General features: G+C 35.8%; 1 protein-coding gene across 1 annotated transcript; it reads left to right on the forward strand.

The window, feature by feature from the left end:
• Positions 1 to 155: 155 nt before the first annotated feature.
• Positions 156 to 21,991, forward strand: TM2D1 (TM2 domain containing 1; the record flags this gene model as incomplete). Its single annotated transcript, XM_084243327.1, has 6 exons — positions 156 to 334; positions 2,899 to 2,972; positions 5,891 to 5,999; positions 9,075 to 9,166; positions 14,857 to 14,930; positions 21,881 to 21,991. The coding sequence occupies exons 1-6, from the start codon at positions 159 to 161 to the stop codon at positions 21,989 to 21,991; spliced, it is 636 nt and encodes a 211-aa protein (XP_084099453.1). The 5' UTR covers positions 156 to 158.
• Between the last annotated feature and the right edge of the window lie 580 nt (positions 21,992 to 22,571).

A 22,571-nucleotide genomic window follows, 5' to 3' on the forward strand; every position in this document is an offset into this window, starting at 1 on the left:
AGCAAAGCTTTCCCAGTCGACTCCAGCGGCCCGCGAACCGGGGAAACGGCCTCCAGCAACGCGCGGCCCCTTTAAGAGCCGGCTCCCTCCGCTCGTCTCCCGCCCACGCTTAGTCGAAACCGGAGCCGGAAGTACTGGGGGACACGCGGGTCCCCAGCATGGCGGCCGCCTGGCCCTTTGGGCCGGTTGTTCCGGAGGTCGTGGCCGCCCAGCTCATGGGTCTCCTGTGGTTCGTGTCAGCCACCACGGGACCGTGGGGAGCTGCCGCTACCGCCGCCATCGGGGGCGAGGAGACGCTTAAATGCGAGGACCTCAAAGTGGGACAATATCCTCTGTGAGGAGCCCCCCCTGGGGGGCAAGGTAGATTTGCAGGCGCTAGTGGGTCGGCCCTCTCCGCGGGCTGGGGTAGTGATGGAGGGAACGGTGACCTTTGGCTTCTGTGACCGAGGGATCCTGGGAGGTGTAGAGACATGGGGGATCGGAAGATCAGGGCCACCCTGTGTTGTTTCCTTGGGTTTTACTGGTCGTTGTGCTTCCTCTCCGGTACACATTTTTTTCTCTTAAATTGGTGGGCTTATTTGTTCCACAAATCCTGAAGTGTTCCAGCCCCTACGTAAGGCACTAGTGATGCAAAAAATTGTTAGGCTCGACCCTGGAAGTTTGCTGACTTGGGAAGAGACAAATAAGTCTTTAATAACGAAATAGCCAGTGTGGGTGTTCCGTTCACCATTAGATGTGCATGTGTTACATAATGTCATCCTCAAGTTTCTAGAGATACCAGGTGCCATGGGGCAAATTCCTGCTGCAGTTTGTAACCTTGGGCACTTTATTGGAACTTTTGTTTTCTGAGGAAATATGTAGATAGCAGTGATACCAACTTAAAGTTTTCAGATGTTTAAATTACTCAGATAGGTAAATTACTTACATGTTGCCTAGCACATAGTAGTGTAACAGGGTGGTCCCCAGGAAAGGGGGAGGTTCCCTGCCCCACCCAAGGGAGGGTGGAGCTGAGCAGGAAGAGGAGAAGCTGAAGAAGAGACTGAGGTAGGAAGCAGGATGGAGCCAGGAGACCTGGAGGAGGCACATGGAGCCTAGAGACACGTGAAGAAACTGCGCTTGTCTTTTGGTTGTAGACTGGGTGACAGAGATGTGGGTGAGACCCATGGGGAGGTGACAATGGCAGCTTTTATCTTGATGTTGATTTTGCTCTTTTCCTTCCGGGCTTGTCCGGTTGTTTGTGACCCTTTTCTGTGGGTCCCCACTGGAAGATGCTTTAGACTTGTGGCAGGCCTTGGGGCCTTGCTCTGGGCCAATCCCATTTGGATGGACTTTTACCCACGAGGGGATGGGTAACTTTGGGTGCTTGATTTAGAAACTAGATTCTTTGCCTTACCTGTATTGTTTCCTAGTTTTACTAAAGTTCCTTTTCATTAAAGTCTCCTATGTTTTGTGTTGATGCGGCTGATGGCAGAACCCATTTAGAATAGGCAGGTTGGCGGGGTTTTGGGCTGCCCCTCTCCCTGTCCTATAACAGTAGGAACTATATGTTAGCTATGTGTTTACAGATGAGAAAGCAGGCCTAAGGGGTTGAGTGGATCTGTTTATTTAACACAACTTTGATAATGGGAGGAATTGTTATAGAGCAGCCCCGATATTAAACGGGTTCCTCACCCGCGTGCTTTAAAGGGACTTATGAATACTCTACTACACACACACACACAAAAGGTTAATAAAAGGTTTATTTACAAGAGAAAAGGAAATAAGGAAAATGTACAACTCAGGGAGAAAATAGGGAAATAAAGTCTTTAATGCGTCCTACCCGATCCCACGACCTGGAAACCCAAAGTCACTCTCAGAGCTGGCCAGACGCTGCGAGCTGGCGGAGAGCCCAAAAATGGGGGATCCCCAAAGCCCACGTTTCTGCCTTTTGTATCCACGTGGCTGCTTAACCCCACCCTCAGGTCCCAGCCACCTTCCCTTTGGTGATGATGGGATTTGGAGTTCGCAGTGTCTTTGACTTTGACCTAGGGTGGGGGTTGAGTCCACAAAGCCTATATGGAATTAGCTTTGGGACATCCTTTTTCCCCCTAACAGAATGAGAAGAAGTGGTAATTACATTCAGATTTGTGCAAAATTAGATAGCAGTTGTATGCAAATTGTGGAACACACCCCAAAAATCTAATAATGGGAGACAGATAATGAAAGCGAAAGAAATACTTAAAATTAAGAAAATTCTGTCCTACAGTTATTTTTATTTTAGCTGGGGAGAAGCAGCCATTATCAGATTATTACAGAAAAACTCTGATTGGCTGAATACTTGGAATTTGAGAATGATAGACCTATTAAGTTGAGTCTTGGTTTTGCAAAAACGCCTAGGTAGTTTTCTTGAAGAAATTAATTGAGCGTTATGAAAAGCTGTGCTTGAGAAAAGTCGCTGAGCATATAGGACTCTAAGGTGATAATAGAGGGAAAATGTTACTTCTACCATTAAAATGAGTTTTTTTTTTTGAATAGTGACTCAAAAACTACAGTGGACAAACTTTCTGAACTAACTCTGTCAGAGGATTATTTGTTTCATGGAATTATGCATGTGGCAATACTTGGGGCTCCACAGGAAACTGATTTTTTTTTTTTAACTGAAATTGTCATGTATTGTTTGTGCTTGTCAATGTCTGGTGTTCTTTAAGGATGGCATCTCCTGGAATTTCCACTATATATTTAAGTTAATACACTTTCCCTGTAATAAATTAATGTTCAGATATTACTTAGTACCATAAAAGTATGTTTGTCCTTGTTTATTTGGATACATAGCAGCCTGTCTTTGAATACATAAACGAGCTATTAAAGACAATAATGTTTATGTTGGAAAGTAGTTCATATTTCCTTGACTTTTCTTACATATATTTGTAAAGATCCAAAAATAAATGATGCTACCCAAGAACCAGTTAACTGTACAAACTACACTGCTCATGGTAAGACTTCCAGAAACATGTTCTTTAAAATAATTTCTTACACATTAATTATTTCTTAATGTATGATCACAAAAAACAATGTTTTTTTAAGTTTTTCAGTTTCTAGAACAACTTAAAATTAGATAACTTGTTAGCAATTGTTACTATTTAATTTTAAAAAGAAGAATCTTACTCTCATAGTTATATAAATGTGGAAGTTTATATTTTCGTTCATTTTTTCAAATCTTTAAGACGAGTTTATATACCTTTCTTGATGCCTTTATTTACCAACCTGTATTATATGAAGATAGTTCTTTAGTTAGATTTTCAATTATTCAAAAAGAATTTGTAATGTATTAGTTCACAAAAGGTGCAGGTAGGGGATGTCGCCCATATTATATACTTAACAAAATATACTTAGGTACCTCCTAAGTATGAAAATAGTGTGGTAATGATTTTGATTTGCATCAATATTTTCATAGCTACATCTGTTAACTTTTGCCCCTTCTCTTAGTAGATCTTAGTGTCATTTCCTTACTTTTATCTGGAGTCAGTATAAGAAATAGTTATGTAAACAGCATCTATTGTTTTGTAATATTTCATTCTGAGGACCTGCTTTATTGTGTTGTTTCCCTCGTGTCATGAACAAACCCAAATTTCCTGCAGTAGTTTAAGAGGTGAATTGCTATGTTTTTTTCCGATTATATCATAATGGCTCTGTAAAGCTTTTTGCCTTAATCACAAGGAAGTTCTGAGCTAAATTTGTGACTCAATTAGTATCTTCCCTTTGTATTTCTTAGATAATTATTTCTTCACTTTCCTTCCTTTAATTTTATTACTATTTTTCTTGCTTAAATGGTTCTCAGTTGTATTGGATATGCGACTTTTAGTGCAAGAACTTAGTTGTTCTACATATTTGAATAAAAAAATTACTACGGGTAATGTAGACTGAACTATCAATTCAGAAAAGTTTAAAAAGCCTGTACTACTCTGGCCTAAAAAAGGACAATGATTTGCTGGAAATCTTAAGTATAAAGACAGAAAATAAATACCATTTCTCTCAACAAAACTCTGAGGTCTCTGCTTTTTACTTAGATTATTATACAGAGTTCTATGTATATGTTTAAAAAAAAATCTAGTTATTGAAGCAAAACACACATAAACATTTGTTAGAACTACCCTTTTACTCTGAAATGGTGAAGGAGGAAAAAGCACTAACATTTATTGACTGACTACTATATGCTGTTCCTTGTGGTAGGCACTTTATATCATATTTAATCCCCATTGTCCTAAAATGTAGGTAATTTCAGTACTGTACAAGATTCCAAGATTCTGAAAGAGGCAATACACCCACGATCATTCTCATTCCAAAGTTCATGTTCTTGACACTATGAAATGATAAAGGTATCAGGATAGTACTTACTGGCCCATAGGAAATTCTACAAGAGTTACTTCCTCTTACTACTATCTTACGGTATCCAAATCAAAATATCAAAATTTACTATGTTCTGAATTAATATACTGCATCAAATCCTAGAAACATACATTTAGAACAAATAATAGAAACTTAGTTTTGGGCAACCATTATTACAAATTGATATAAGCTGAAAATACAAAATAAGGCCATGTAAAATTTAATAAATTACCCAATGACTTTCCAACAAAAATTAGAGACGTATTCTTTACCTAGAGATGAAGTGAAGGGCTTTAATATTGTGTAAGCCTGACCTGTCACCTTTGTCAGAGGCAAGAGATTCAACTAGATGAGTCATGAGTCATCTAACCCAATGTGGCCATTTTTTTTTTCATTTCAGGATTTTTGAAATTATTTTTATGTTTTACATCATTGTTCATTTTTATACAATATTTGCTTTCTCCTTTCAGGTATAGTCCCCGTAAAATTCCCATCACCAATTCACCAGTGCACCATCACCATAGTCCCTTGTATCCTCCCGTGTTTTGATACCTCTCTCCATCCCTTTAGAATGTCACTGATTTATTGTTGCCTGTTAATTTTGGGGTTTCTTGTTATTTTTTTTCTTGATCCCTTATTTGGTTCTTCAGTATTCCTCCTATAAGTGAAACCATCTGATATTTTTCTTTTTCCTTCTGACTTATGTCACATCCCTTTCAGCTCTATCCAAGTTGCTGTGAATCACATGAATTTATCTTTTTTGATTGCTGAATAGTATTCCATTGTGTATATATACCATATCTTCTTGATCCAGTCATCTATTTTTGGACATTTGGTTGGTTTTCATTTATCACTTATTAAAACTTGTGCTGCAATAAACATATGGGTGCAGGCATCCTTTTGAATTAATGTTTTTGTGTCCTTTGGGTAGATTCCTAGGAGTGGAATTCCTAAGTCATATGGTATCTCCATTTTCAGTAGTTTGAGGAATCTCCATACAGCTTTCCATGGTGGTTGGACCAGTTTGCATTCCTACCAGCAGTGTAGCAGAGTTCCTTTTTCTAATGTGGCAATTTTAAATTCATGTTATATTTTATGTTGAGACTACTACATCATGTCATCTTTACCTTGCATATATAAGATATACAAGATATATATAGTATGGGCCTCTTGGTGGCGTTGGGGTTAAGTCTCAGTGCTATCACTTCTATGGCTTGAGTTTGATCTCCAGCCAGGCTGCTTACCCACATATGGCACAGCAGACCTCCCCTGTCTTGCCTGCTTTTCCCCTTAACAGTATATTTCATTAAATCTGCCTGTTCTGGCCTATACCCCAGTTCTACACAAAAATTAAAAAGAAAAAATTTTTTTAAATGATGCATATATATAGTAGCTTTTCCTATCTAGATCTCATGTCAGATATTATTTTGGGATATGGTTTCTTACATGCTTTTCTAGTCTCAAAAAAAATTACATGGTTTCCTACAGAAAAATATGATTGTATCTTGCCCTTTTCTCCCTTCAGTTCTGTGTTTTCCAGCACCCAACATAACTTGCAAGGATTATGGTGGTAATGAAATACATTTTACTGGAAATGAAGTTGGTTTTCTCAAGCCCATATCCTGCCGAAATGTGTAAGTACATTTATTGAAGCTAGATTTTGTGTTTCTTGCTTATGTTTTATCTTGATTACATGGCATGAAGAGATACAAAGTTTATTTGTGGGAGGGCCTCCCCGGTGGCGCAGCGGTTGAGCGTTGGGTTGCGAAGCTGCCCGCGGCCTCTGCGGCGCTGGTTCGATCCCCGGCTGCTCTCTGGCCACCCGAGGAGGGTCCCACATGGCGCGCACACCTCTCCTGCCACCCGCTGCTCCCCTCAGCAGTGTATTTCGGTCCCTCTGCCTGCTCTGCTCCCCGCTCTGGCTCCGATGAATTCTCTCACCCTCCTGCGCTTCTGACTGTACCCAGTGCATGTATAAACAAAAAAAACAAGCAAACAAACAAATAAATAAATAAAACATGCCTCTATTAAAAAAAAAAAATCTTTGTTGGAGGTATTAAGAGACAATTTAAACAAAAAAAAAAAGTTTATTTGTGGGAAAGATCATGCACTAATATAACTTTCATCTTTTTGCTTGTCACAAAAGTCTCTTAAGTGCTCATATTACTTTATAAATACAATTTAACAACATATAAAAGCTTAGTGGTTCACTGTTTGGGGTGACAACTATAAATTGCCTCATGCTATGTCAATTCAGTCCATTTATGCTACCAAATAAGTAATGAAAAAAATTGGTTTTCAAAACTTGGGAGAGTTCTAGAATGCAAATAAAAGATTGTGTGCCTGAATATTTGAAAAGATGTTAATGATTAATTGTACACTAAGAGCATTTTGAAACTTGGTTTTACTCTTTGAAATAGATATGAATGATGAAGGGATATTAAGACAAATGACTATTTTGTTGGGAATGTTCTGTTTATAGCACTTACTGAGTTTGCTTTTAATTTTTGCTGTAGTAGAGCTAATATTACTATTCTTTGCTCTGCTTTTTGTAAAAAAACATGATTTAGTTTTACCCATTTTTATTAATTGCTGGTGTTGTATTTTTACCTTTTAACTATATGTTGTTGCATTTTATTTGATAACACCTATTTGCAATTTTATCAAGAAATAACTACTATTCAACTGTTTCTGTAAGTTACTAGCATTCTTAGAAATTTCTCTTAGTGTCTCTCTTTTGGCCCTACTAAACTGAATTAATAAAGGGCATTAGAGTCCATCTGGCGGTGTAATCCTAAGCCAGTCACTTAAACTTTTGGAGTTACAAGATCTCCTATTAGTAAGGTAAAAAGTGTTAAAATGAATTATTTCCAAAGTACTTAGATATAGTTTAGTCCATTTTCAAATTTATAGATTGGTATTTCTGCCTAAACATTCAAAATAATTTGCACTGTTGATCTCTATGTTCTTAACACACTGTCTTTACTTGTCTTCCAGGATACCACACTCTTATTAATACCTTCTCTGTCTCCTTTCTCATTTTTTCCTTCAACAAGATATTTTAATGCTAGAGTATTTCAGGGTTTAGTCTGTGAATTTTTTCTCACTATACTCACATAGCAGTCTCAAGGCTTTAATACTTCCTATGTCCTTGTAACTCTCTAATTTTATGTTCATCCCAGACTTCTCTCCCAAAACCCATACTTAGATGTTTTTTGGACAACTTCACCTGAATATCTCACAGACATCTCAAACTCACATATCCAATGCTGAAATACAGGTCATCTTTCCAAGGCTTAATCCATCCTCAGCCTTCCCCAACACAGTTAATGCTACCTTCATCCCTCTAGTTACTTAGGAGAATTGTTTGGCATTATCATTACTTCTTTCTTTTATTCATATCCTAAATCTAATATAACAGAAATATCCAGTTGGTTGACTTCAGAGTATATCCAGAGTCTGATCACTTCTCACTGTTTCTTTTGTTATTATTCCAGGTCATACCACTTCTATTTCTCACCTGGATGACTAGAATAGTCTTCACACTGCTTGCCCCTGTGGTGGTTTGAATTTGTTCAGCAAGTGTATCCCTCTCAGTCCCTGTCAAGTGGGCAGTGTATACTTCCCACTTCAATGATTCTGGGTTTGATTTGATTTGGCCTATATAATTTAGCAGGTGTGAGGTTAAGCAAAGACTTAAATGTGCTTGTGGGGCTTAACTTTCCCATTGTACTTTGCTGGTATGTCCTGAAAAGAACTTAACCCAGTAGCTGCTGTACCTTCAGCCTGGAATGTAGAAATACTTAAGTGAAACTGAGTGGATCAGAATCTGCAACCTAAGCTCAGCCAAGTTCAACCTGAAGAAGCATCTCAGCATCTGAACCACAGCCAGTCACAATTTTCAAGTATGAGAATAAGTGCTAATTGTTGTAAACCTCTGAGTTTTAGGGTAGTTTGTATATACAACATTATTCTGACAGTGGCTCACAAATACTACCCTATAGTCTATTTTTAGCACAACAGCTAGAGTGATTATTTAAAAATCTAAATGAGATCATATCACACCCCTACCTAAAACCCTGCAGTAAGTTACCCTCTCAGAAAAAAAGCAGACTCTTTTCAGTGATATCCAAGGACCTGCATGATCAACTCTCCTTGTCCTTGTTAAGTTTCTGATATCGTCTATACTTCCCATTTTCACTCCACTCTACAGTGAATTTCTTAATAGACCTTAAACGTGTCAGGTATGTTGCCTTGCTACAGCAATTTCTTTTGCCTTAGACACTCATCTCACAGAGATGTGGCATTGCTAACTCACTACCATGCTCAGTTCTTTGTTCAAATACCACCTTTTCATGAGGCCTACACATACCATCCCATTTGTATAGCCCTTCTTGGAGCCCTAGCATACTGGATTTCCTATACACCCTGTACATTTTTTTTTTCATATAATGATTTTCTAATATATGATTTACTTTTAAAATGTTTATGTTTATTGTTTGCTGCCTCTAGATTGTAAGTAGGGACAGGGATCTTTGTTCATTCATCCCAGTAGCCTAGAATAGTGCCTGGCATGCAGTGGCACCCAAAAAGTAGTGATTGAATAGGTGAATGAATCAATTAACAAATAGTAATTACTTGTTTTGTTTTCTAAAGTTGTTTACCTGTTAGAAATATATGCGTGACACTCAGGTTCTAATTTTGTGCAGAAATGGCTATTCATACAAAGTAGCAGTTGCACTCTCTCTTTTTCTTGGATGGTTGGGAGCAGATCGATTTTACCTGGGATACCCTGCCTTGGGTAAGTATGTTTCATTGAAAAAGGGGGGGGGGGCCTCCCCAGTGGTGCAGCGGTTGAGCACTGGGCTGTGAAGCTGCCCGCAGCCTCTGCAGCACCGGTTCTATCCCTGGCCGCTGGCAAGGGTCCCACATGGCACACAGACCTCTCCTGCAGCGCCCACTGCTCCCTTCAGCAGTGTACTTCATCAGTCTGCCTGTTCTGCTCCCCACTCTGGCTCTGATGAATTCTCTTACCCTCCTGCGCTTCTGACTGTACCCAATACTTGTATAAATAAATAAATAAATCTTTTTTTAAAAAGTCTATTAAAAAAAACCTTGTGAAACTTTTCCTTAAATATTTGTATTCTTACAGATTTAGCCTCTGCATACTATTAATATTTTCAAGTTCTGTAACTGTAGTTGAATAGTTACTGTTCTTCAGTGAGTATAAAGCTAACGTAAGTAATACTGACTTCCTGTATTTTTGTCTTCATGAAAAAAAACCTGCTCAAAATAGTGTAGGCCCTTAATTCAGACAATAGATTTGAGCTGTTGTTGCTAGTTCTGGGCACACAGTGGCTTTTCCATGAATATTTTATTTCAAAAATGCCTATCCCTTCAAAAAATATTTTCCTCCTACTTCAACCTCTGTCATTGTTGCTTTGGGAGTAGAAACTGCTTTTTTAGGAGAAACGGGTTTGAACTATGGCAACCAGCATAATCTGGTATGGAGCCTAACATTACCTTTAGCAAACTTCCTATACCTTCCTCCTGACTAATAATGATGGTAAATTTATCGTCATTACTAAAAATTGTTTACATTTGATGATAGCTTTTGTTTGAACAATACTTTGACTTGTCTGCCCTTATTTAAGCCCTATATCTCTCTGAGTTTCTCGTCCTCTTTAAATCTTCTTAACTGGTAGGCGAATTATCCCCAGAGAGGATAAGGGATTTACTGACTCTCCAAGCCTTACTTTATTGTTGTCATCCTTATTTTATGGATAGGGAAATTGTCATGAGATTAAGAGATTTACCCAAGGACACTCAGCTAGTGACCCAAATCTGAACCCAGACTTTTTGGCTCAAGAGATCATGTTTTATTTTCCGTGGTATTCTGGTTCTATATTAGCCTTTTACTGAGCAAATTTAAAGTTTTTGAATGCTTTGCTTTCCCACTAGCAAAGCTAATCTTATTCTTTCCTTATTGCTACCTCCAGAAATCAAAGTGGAATCTTCACTGTGAGATTGGTGGAAAGCATGTTTCTGACAGTCTTATCTGGAACTCAGTCTTAAAAGGTCATAAATAGAAGTCAAAGTTTAAAATAAGTTATATATATATACATATGTACATATATATGTATGAACATATAAATTTATTCCATTAGGAGACATCTGTTCAATGATTACTACCTGATAAGTAATTAATGGCAATAATGATGATCACATGTTGGATAAAAGAAAATAAATATGTTGGTAGAACAGTTTATAATATAGCACTATTACAAAACCATAACAATGCTGAGAACACAGAAAATGAACTAATTTTGTTAGCTTTGAGGTGTGAGAGAATACCTCTTAGTTGAGTAACATTTGCACTAGGTTTTGAAGAGTGAACAAATTACAGAGATGTAGGGCATTACAGGGAACAGCATGTGCAAAAACACAGGACATGAAAGAGCATGTGTGTTAAGAGAATGGCAAAATATTTAGCCAATGGTGTCGACAAGATGGTGGCAGAAGATGACATGACTGCAGAGGTGGCTTGAGGTGAGGCTTGGAGTGTCTTGCTGTGGAGTCTGAACTTTACCCTTTGACCATAAATGTTTGTAAGCAGAGGAGTATCATGGTTAGATTTATATTTCAGGAACATGAAATTTGAGAATTGTGGGAAATGGCTTAAAATGGAGAAAGACTGGTGGCAGGGGCTGAAAGCTCATGATGCAGTAGTCTTGGCTTGAGTGATAGTGCAACTGAAGTTTCACACCTTTTGTTAGAGTAACCTACCTTTCCATACACAAAGGAAAATCATGTAATGAACAGAACTCTGAGCTGATCATTTCATTTAACGTTCTTTTTATATGGTGGGTGGATGGATGGATGGATGAATGGATGGACAGACATAGATGGGGCAACTAGATTCATAATAAGAAAGCAAAATGACATGGTGATGTTTAGAATACATCTGAAGCCTTCTGCCTTAAACCTCACATTTTCTTTATGTTCTCTTTAAGAGGATGGGACCATATATACTTTTTAGAAAGATTTCTAATATTAAAAAAATTGGGGGGGCCTCCCTTGTAGCCTAGGGGTTAAGTCTCAGCGCTATCACTGTGATGACCTGAGTTCAATCCCTGGCCAGGGAGCTAACCCACATACAGAGAAGCAGACCTCTTTTGTCTCACCTGCTGCCCCCCTTAGCAGTATATTTCAGTAAATCTGATCATCAACTAATCTTGTCTTAAAATGTAAAATTATAATACTTGTAAATTTCCTAAATTTAAATGTTGTGAGGTTTCACTAAGAATCCAAGGTTAAGGAATTTTTGGTATTTTTCAATTGAAATGATTACTCCCATTTAAAAAATTCTTAAGGGGCCTTCCCTGGTGGTGCAGTGGTTGAGCGCTGGGCTGCGAAGCTGCCCATAGCCTCTGCAGTGCTGGTTCGATCCCTGGCTGCTGGCGAGGGTCCCACATGGCTCGCAGACTTCCCCTGCAGCACCCGCTGCTCCCCTCAGCAGTGTATTTTGTCAGTCGGCCTGTTCTGTTCCCTGCTCTGGCTCTGGTGAATTCTCATCCGCCCGTGCTTCTGACTGTACCCAGTGCGTATATAAATAAATAAATAAATAAATCTTTAAAAAAAATAAATAAAATAAAATAAAAAATTCTTAAGTCAGTCAAATGATATGAAAATAGTTATAATAGAACTAAGGTTCTGTTTTTCTTATAATCTTTTTCAGTCTTGGTTATGAAAAGCATTTTTTTTTTACTTTTTTTTTAATTTTATTTTTATAATCCCCATACAATTGCAACCCCCTTAATATTTATAGCTTTTAAAAATACTTCCTTAATACTGATTATAAACAGAATAAATAATGTAAATCAGGCAGATGTGAAACCTGCTCTTTTTAAGTAATTAAGTGTTGAATGATATATCTTCAGTATTAAACAGGGAAATGTGTTGTCTGTCACCATATTTATAAATTCCTTAAATGCCTAAATATCTTAGATCTGTTCTATAGTATTTCTTTAAATGTGTCCTACCCCAAGAGTATATAGCATTTACCCAAAGTTCCAAACGCATATGTCATTCCCCTTATCTAATATTTTATCTGAACAGGAAGCACTCATTATCATTTTTCTTAACCCCTTAAGAAGGGGTTCAGCAGCAGAGTACCTAGATTTTAATGAACTCGTAATTGTTCTCTGTTTGAGTGTTAGCACATTACCAATAAGTTGCCAATAAATGTATTTTACATCATTGCTTAAATGCTGTTCTAATCATTTTTTAATTTTTTATTTTTTTACATCATTGTTCACTTTTAAACAATATTTGTTAATCATTTTTAATCATTGTTGTCTGCATAGTTTTCTACTGTTAGATGTAACTTAATTTTGAGGACTATTCCACCCTGTTAGATGTTTAGATTGTTTCTAGATTTTCGGTAGTCATAAACAAATATTTATCAAGCCCTTACTGTCTGTCAGGTACTGTTTAAGGAATTGACCTGTCCTGACCTTTAAAAATTTAAAGTTAGTTATAATAGAACCTAAAGTTCTATTTCAGGAAAACAGAGAATGAATGAGCCAAAGAATGAATGAGGCTGTTACAGATTTCTGATCAGCACTATGTAGGAATTAAGGAAGATGCAATAGATGCTTGGGTTGTGGTGTATAGTGACTGACTGTTTTAGACAGGCAGGTTAGGAAAACTCCGAAGAAGTTACAAGGAGAAAAGGGCATACCAAAAACAAAGGCTCTGACATATTTATTTTTTTCTTCTTAGAGTAGCAGGTAAAGATAAACTTTTTGGGGACCATTCTTAATATTCTTTTTATACACAAATTGAGGAAAGAAAACTAATTTTCTAAATTTACACTAAAATTCTATGAGAAGAGAGGTGCATCTCATTTAGAAATATGAGTGAACAGAAAGTTTCTTAAGCAACAATAATAATATGCAACTAATGAAAAAATAATGAAGGAAGTTATTTTGTAAGATAATGTATGAAAAGATAGGGATCTTTAGGAAACAGAAAAGCTGAGAAAATCTATCCATTCATTGAACAAACTACCGAGCATCTAAAATGTACCAGGCACTCTTGTTATGTCTAAGAACCTGGAAGTAAACAGAAAGATAAATGACCCTTCCCTGATAGGGCATCCATGAGAGAGATAGTAAACAAATATAAGATATAGGTAATTAGTGATTTGGGGGAAAAAAAAACTGAAAATTTTATGTACTGTATATTGAAATAATTTTAAAATTATTACAAACATGTTATCCTAGTATTTACAACATCATTCTATTACATCTCTAATCCTAAGAAAGATTTTTTAAAAAATCATCTAATGTAACTGCATATATCAGTCTTTTTTATGTATTTGCAAATTGTGTGCAGGAGGTGATCTCATCCACTCTTATGATTTTAGCTGGCATCTATTTGTAGTTGATACTTAAAACTACCCTTTCACGAAGAGCCTTGCTTCATATCATTTTTATATCTCAAATGGGATGTCTGGAAAGCAACTCAGGTTTAAATATAGAACAAATTACTCATCCCACCTCCACCCCCAATCTGTTGCTTCTAATTTCATCATATTTTTGTGTTATATTGTTGTATATGTCCTAGATTCTTTGCTCTATCATCATTTATGTTAGAGTACCTTAGCTCTAATGTTGGAACCAAAGACTGAGGTATATGTAGTTCAGAAACTGTTGATTTTTTGTCTAGAGAGCTAATAGACATGAGACACATAGAAAATACTATAAGATATACTCAGGGTAACTGGGTCACTAATCAATTTTGCAATTTTTTTTTCTTTGAATATTAAATGATAGTTTGCCTCCCATCTTTTTTTTTTATTTAAATTTTATTTTTTATATTCCCCATACAATCACAACCCCCTTATTTTGACCCCAAGCCCTCCTTTCTCCACCCTCCCACCCACCATAGAGTGTCTCTGGTTCATAGTTGTTTGTTGATAATTTTGCAATTTAAACCTTAAGATCACTGTTTGTTCTTGATTATTTTTCTATGGTTTGACAATATTTATTTAAACTTTCTATTCTTAATGTATTTTAAAATTTGGATCACATAATGTATTAGACTTGAATAAATAAGGATTTTAAGAGTAAAAGATATTCTATAACTCTGGTATACTGAGATTTAAAGATTTATTTCCTTAGGGCTTTTCTTTTAAGAAATCGTGTAAGACGATACTGAGTTCCTATTTGTACTGAGTTTTTATGTTATTCCTTATGTTTATTTGCTAAATGAATTAATAAATTTTTTTGAATTAATAAATTTTTGGCAGCTTTTAAAGATATAGAACATCCTTTAAACTTCACATTTTAAAGTGAAGATTTGATTGTTAAAGTATTAATTATATATTCTTGATATAAAGAATTTGTCATATATAATGGTTGAGAAATGCAAAAATTTAATATTTATGACTTTCCAGGTTGTAAATGATTTTACCTTCTTTTCTAGGTTTGTTAAAGTTTTGCACTGTAGGGTTTTGTGGAATTGGGAGCCTAATTGACTTCATTCTTATTTCAATGCAGGTAAGTTCCTTTCAGTCTAGGAGGTAAACTACTTTTACATTCAAATTTGAGTTTTGTGATCTTCTAGTATATTTTTCATTTTTTTCTTTAGCTGTCAGATCTAAGAGATTATAGCTTGTTTTCTGGTAACATTCACAACCTGTGCTCTGTGGATTAGTAGTTCTAAAAGACAGAAGATAATATAAAAAAAGATTCCATCCTTAAATATAATTTGTAAATATAAGTTCAACTGAGTTAAAGATATTTATTTATTGGATAACTTCAGAATCTGTAATATGTACTGTGAATCATTACCAGGGATTGAGGTTCTCAATCAATCCTGATAGTCACAGCCACATTGTCAGTTACTATTACAAGACATTATAGAAATCTGATATTTACATATGAAAAAATATATATAAAATATATATATTATATATATGAAATATATATATATGAAACAAAGATTTTTTTTTTTTGCACTGAACTGGTGCTGTAGTAGAATACTAGTAGTATTCTCTTGATTCCAAGTTATAGAAACTGAAATCTAGCTCAAGCCAAAAAGAAAAATGGAATGTCTGGCACTCTATAGAAAATTTAGGAGTGGGGAGGCCTCAAGCAGGACCAAATGCATACAATCAGATGATGTTCAGGATTCTCCTAATAATTTATCTCTGTTTCTGTGTGTTAGCTTCATTTTCTCCTGCTGACGTGGGTGTGAAAGCAGGCATAATTTGTAAAATACTATCCTTGAGCATTTAAAAGTGCAACCAGATGTTTTCCGTTAAGTTATACTGAACCGTGATTAGCTTGTGAGGATTCCTAGAGAAAAAGATTAATTTATCACAATAAATATCATAAGACAGCATTTCAGTAAGCATTTATGGAGCATCTACTGTCTTCAGCAAGTATGTCAGTATGTATTTAGATCATCAGTTTTGCTCTTCTTTCTCTACTCCTTGATTCTGTCTGCTTGATGTTATCCTTAAACTTTAAAAGAAAGTCATAATCTAGGAGATTTTGGTACCATACTGTGAGGAGGGTGCCATACTGTGAGGAGGAGGCAGCATATGGACCAATAAGATACCAGAATTAAACAAGGAAAATATTTGCTTTTAAAGTTGGAATTTTTCTGTCTTTATTCATAAACATATGCCTAACCAAATATCATGCCTTCTCTGACTGTGGGGCAGGCATGCAGGCATGAAGAGGCTAAGGTACTTGTGCACATATGCTTGGAAATGGGTTTCTCACTTTAAATAAAGATCCAAGGAATTTAATGTACTACTGGGTTTCTTTAATATGTTTCTTTAATAATTCAGTGTCTTTGACACCCAACCATCTTGTTAGTATTTTCACATTGGTTCATTCTTTGGTGATATAATTGCTTTGTAGCTTTGATTATATAAAATTATAGAACTGATTTGATTCACCCACTGCTTCCTGGTTCATGTATGTCTCAACTTTTCAGAACATAATGTTCTTTTCTTAGAGATCTGAAATTGAGACTATCAAATTAAGAAATTATGGAGTTGGGCCTCCCCGGTGGCGCAGTGGTTGAGCGCTGGGTTGCGAAGCTGCCCGCAGCCTCTGCAGCAACGGTTCAATCCCTGCCTGCCCCCGGCCACCGGAGGAGGGTCCCACATGGCGCGCAGACCTCTCCTGCCGCCCGCTGCTCCCCTCAGCAGTGTACTTCGGTCCTTCTGCCTGCTCTGCTCCCTGCTCTGGCTCTGGTGAATTCTCTCACCCTCCTGCGCCTCTAACTGTACCCAGTGCTTATATAAATAAATTAATTTAAAAAAAAAGAAATTATGGAGTTAGAATTGGGAGGTTTGAATTTATGCAGTAAATTTCCCTAAATGAAGCATTTTAATAGATATGGCCACTTTAGACTGCTTTCAAGTTTTCAGAGGTAGTGAAATAAGATGTGTAGACTTATTTTATACATTGTTTAACATCCTTAATATATAATGTTGGCAACATAGTTTTAGGGGAGAATGATTTTTTTTTTTTTAGCAAATCAAGTAAATTTGTACTATAGGTATATAAACTTGGTTAATATTTTTGTCCCAAGTATATTTTTCCAATTTCTCATACCATTTTTTTATTCTTTATATCCTCATTTTTCCTATCTCTGATTTTTTTCTATTCCCATTAAATATTACTCCCCAGTGAATAGCAGTGTTTTTCTATTGGGCTTTAATCCCAGAAACATATTATGCATGAACTCAAGACCTGTAAAAACATACTTTACTTCACAGTGCTAATAACAAAAATCCAGGAAAATCCTCTTTATGAAAAAAGTCTAGTTATTTCATCTTTGAACTAAAACAACTATAAAGTCTAATACATATATTGATAAAGTAAGTAAATTTTACTGAAGTTTAATAAGAAAAAAATAATTTCATAGTTTCATGAGTTTATGTATTTGTTAATAAAGATTTGAAGTTTCTTTTCTTAAAGAGATGCAAGTAATATGAGTGGTAAATATTATGAAGCAATACATGGCATTAATTCAGTTCTTTAGTGTATTCAACAAAAATCTAAATCAGCATTGTATGTATAGCATGTAGTCTTTCAATTAGAGGTAACTATTGTATGTAATTACTGTATGCAGGTATTCATAAGATAAAATTCATAAGATTTTATAATGTTCATTCTTTTGTATTACATATTTTCATATAAATCATGAAGGATGGATTAGACAACTTAACTTTTTTTTTTTAAAGATTTATTTATTTATGCATACAAGAACTGAGGTACAGGCCAGAGGTGGGGGGGGTGAGGGGATTCACCAGAGACAGAGTGGGGAACAGAACAGGCAGATTAATTGAAATTCACTGCTGAGGGGAGCAGCGGGCAAGTTAGGAGAAGTCTGCTGTGCCATGTAGGTATCTCCCTGGCCAGGGATCGAACTCGTGTTGCAGTGGCTATGGATAGCTTCATAGGTTGTGTCTTAACCCCTTGTACCACCAGGGAGGCCCAACTTAACTTTTTTTACTGGAAAAATTATGAGAATATTTTACTACACTTAAACCTCTCTTATCACTGTACATTTTTAATTATACCAAAACCACTAATGTGTATGCGCCAATCCAAAGAAAAGAAAGTTTATTCTGTTAAGTAGAGACAAGGCAGCCACAGATCAGAAAGATGAGGATAGGTAGGGGAGAAATTTAAATGAGTTAGAAAGTAGAAAGTTATTAGAAGGAAGCTGATTCAGGGTTCTTTGTTGACAGTTTATAAAATTCTAGACAACATGGAAGAAATTACTTTCATTTTAATTCCCATTAACATACAAAATAGATTTCCTTAAAATGTTAATAACTACATAAGCAGCAGAAATTCACAGAAACCAACAAAAAATTTCCAACATATGAGTTTTATAAGTAAATTTATCTGGTTTATAAGATCTCATTAATTTGACATTTAATATGTTACTTATCTCTGGGCCATATACTGTTGTATATTCTAGCCTTTTTTTTAACTTCTACACACCAAGTTTGACTTTTCATACATAAATTTCTTAAGAAAAAATTCTTTCTTACTCCCCTGCTATAACACTATGCGGATGCTAACCATAAACTTTTGCTGATTTGAACTGAATGTCAGTGAAAAGTATGGCTTTGATTTTATCTTGTTTAAATTCTTTGGATAAATAAGGCTCAGGTTATCAGTTGTCTCTGAGTGTGTTTGTTTGTTAAAGACATAGCCTATACCCTTGCCCTGGGAAATATATGCTGTTGATCAAAAGAAGGTCAAAACATATAGTTACCCTAAGTCTTACCAATACTAGAAAGTGAGTGAGAGTTAATGGTAGTTCATTAGATGCAGAACAATGACATATAAAAACTAGTGGACATTTCGTAGATACTAAGTTGTTCTGTATTCTTTATTTAACATTTATGTGATTGGTTGGGGAAATAAACAGGAAAACTGAGGATACCAATAGTGTATTTAACATATGCTCTGTCAGAGTAGCTTACACTGGTTCTGAAACTAACCTCATAACTGTGTTTTCCTCAGGAGATAAAATGGTGACTCCAACCATTTCTTAAGCAATGGTGTTTATGTTGGTCATTTAGGATTAATACTAACTAATCTTTAAATTGGACAACTAACAGAAAGCTCAACTTAAGTTAGTTTTAAATATGGTAGTTTATTCTATCATATAACAACTATCTGAAGATAGGGTGGTTCCAGGTTTTGTTAATTTGGCACTACAGGACATAATGAAGGATCAAAATTCATCCTTCTTCCTACTTTCCCTTCTCCTTCCTCTCCTCCCTTCTTTTCTTCCCTTCCTTCTCTTTGCCAACTTACGTTCCCTTTGGTTAGCATCATATCATTATATAATTATACTCAGAGGCAGAAAAATACCTGTTTCCTCTCATACATACACCTTGTTAAGGGCAGATAAGCTCCCCGCTGAATTTGTCTCTGTTAGTGACTGCCCAGAATTTCATTACATGTCCAGATGGAATTGATCTCTGGAAAGAGGATTGAAGTTGCTGTGATAGAACTAGTTGCTGTAGGACCAGAATTACATAGTTTGAGGAGAAGGAAATGTTCTAGTAAGATTGCAAAATTAGATACAAAATTGGATCATGTATAACCAAGAAATAATACTGATTTTTGAAACTGTCTTTTCTACCTGACAGGAGAAACAAAATCAAAACAACTTAATTTCCTTTAGGTTAACTGCTGACTTGATAAGATTCGAAAGCATCTGTGTGCTAACCAGTTTTTAGTTGAATAGTTCAATTTCCTGAGAAAGTCAAGCAAGCCTTGGGTTGACTTAATAGAAAATGTATGGTATTAAAAGGTCATCCAATCATATATATACCTTCTTTTCACCTTCTGAGTACTTTTTCTCAACAAGAGTAAATGAAATTGTCGGGAAGATGGCATAATGTGGAAAGAAAAAGATAATAGAAAAAAGTTCAGTTTCAATTTTTGTACATATTTCAGATTTGGAGTTTTTTTGTTTTTGTTTTTGTTTTTGCCATATGAATTCATATACTTCTGTCTGGGCTTCACTTTTCCTTTGTTGATTCATCATCCAGTCGCAAAACATGACTTCTAGTCATGATGCTCTACAATGGTGTTCTTCAGACTTTGGTGATAGAACCCCAAAAACAGTGTTTTACAAACTTCCTACCCTCTTCACGTTTCAAATTGACATTTTAGTTTTCTATCATAAAGTTCAAATAGTTGCATAGGATATATTTTCTAGTTTGCAAATATTGGCATATTTAAATGAAACTGTTATATCAATTTTAAAACATATCTAACAGAATAGAAATACCATAGCATTTTAAATGTCATTTACTTTAAAAAGACATGAATGAACCCTTCATTAACCATTATAATTTTACATTGTTTCTTTTTCTCTTTGAATTTTTATTTCTATTCTTCTTTGATAGAATTTAATCCTAAAACATAATATACTTTTATATTAAAAGTGTTCCATTCATCATATTAAAATTTTAGATTTTGTATGATTTCCATGTTGTCATCATACTCATTATGACATGTAATCCATCAAAATAGCATAAACAAGTTTCAAATTATTTCTAAATAAAAAAAAAATATTAGAAGTGCATCTTTTGAATGAGATGTAGCAGAGCATGTGTTTTTGTACTTTTTATTAAAGGAGATTTCCCTAAGTCTCAGATTTATCCTTTTGTGTAGCACATCAGAAGTTTTTACACTGCAAGGCAATGTGCCATCATAAGACTTGAGTTGTGCTTTGCTGGGACTATTCTTCACTGTTCAAGTTAGAGAAAGGTCACAGTGAAAGGGAAGTGGAACAAGGAACTACTAGCAGGATGCCCCGGCATAGCATGGTATGTCGGATACACCCCCTCAGGTGTATCTGGCAGCTCAGTTTTACAAGGAGCATTTTTGGGAATTAAAGATCTCAGAATCGATTCCCTTAAAACTCTCTTGGACCACATACACCTTGGTAAATCTGTGTACCCTTTAAGGCTATAGTTTGAAGATTGATACCTTAAAGGATAATTTGTAGAGATTCTATTGATTGTCACAAATGTGATTAAGTGGACAAGGTGATTGTAATAAACTTACCTAGTTTTAGTTTTTTTCCCCTATCTTCCTTTTCCACTCCGTGTCAGTCACATACCTCATCTTGGCCTGCCCAATCATATTAATCCTGTTCTCTTGGATGCAGTAATTTGTCGAGCGATAGGCATTAAAACCCAGGTAGGTCAATCAGTGTCTTTCTCTGGAAATGATATATAAATACCAACGAAGGAAATTTTACTTTCTTTCTATTGGCAATGGAGCTTGAAAGATGAGACTCTCGAGCTATTGGTAACTAATTGAGAGTACATCCCTGCAGAGGGAGGAAGGCCAGATGAAAGATCTTATCAGCACAAAATTTAGCCTTTGAGGCCTTGGCTCCTGTAACTCTTTCCATCCTCTTCACCTACATAAGCTACTAAATTACTTTCTACTAAATTACTTTCTTTGCTTGGCTTAGTTTGAGTTACATTTTTGTTGCTATTTAAATAATTTTAGTAACAATTTAGAAAGGTAAACTCAAAGGACTGTGAAAATAGCTTTTGTAAGATGAGTAATTTTTTTTTATTTTCCTTGGGAAATTATTTTTTGTATTTTTTTTTTTATTTTTTACATCATTGCTCATTTTTAAACAATATTTGCTTCCCCACCCCCTCAGGTGTAGTCTCCATGGTTTCCTTCACCAATGCACCCGTGCACCATCACCTCAGTCTCCTGTGCTCCTCCCTCCCTCCCTCTAATCCCTCTCTCGCCTCCTCCCCTGCAGGATGTCTCTAATTTATAATTGGATGGTTTCACTTATAACAGGAATATACGGGAACCAAATAAGACATCACTGTAAAAAATAATAACAGTACAAAACACAACAAAGCAAAAACGGACAATTATAAATACGATGAGTAATTTTGAATGTTTTTCTCTTCTAGATTGTTGGACCTTCAGATGGAAGTAGTTATATTATAGATTATTACGGAACCAGACTTACAAGACTCAGTATTACTAATGAGACCTTTAGAAAAACACAGTTATATCCATAAATATTTTTAAAAGAAACAGTAAGTAATATGAATAGCTAATCTTAATTATAGTATATTATCTGTGGAAGGTTGTGAGAATTTTTGGACCACAGGAAATTTGAAAGATCATCTAGTGTTGTAAACCTTGTAGTCTAATCTTTTGTAAAGCATTTTTATGTATGCTCATTGCTCCTGCAGTTTTCACTTTACACTCATTCTTTGCAGTGAACGTGACTAAAGGACAAAGAAAAAACATCAGAACAAACAGAAAAAATAACATCACAAGAAGATATTTCATAGTATTATAAAAACGTGTGCTGTCTAGATAGCTCAGTACAGAATAGTTTGTCTGCTGTCCCCTCTTCTAGGATCTCTCTGATTCTTAAACCTGTTTCTTCTTGTCTCCTTCCCTAAACCTGACAGTTGATGAAACCTCAACCTTGAATTAAAATGACTACTTTTTCTAATCTAAAGTTTGACCTTCCCCATGAAAATGATTAATTGGCCACAACTTTAAATAGGTAATAAACCCGAAGATATCAGAATTCCTGAATCTACTCCCTGGCTCCCTAGGATTCTAGTACTGCAGGTTTTATTTTCA

Source organism: Talpa europaea, assembly GCF_964194135.1.
Source record: "Talpa europaea genome assembly, chromosome: 9".
In the NCBI taxonomy this organism is placed as follows: Eukaryota; Metazoa; Chordata; class Mammalia; order Eulipotyphla; family Talpidae; genus Talpa; species Talpa europaea.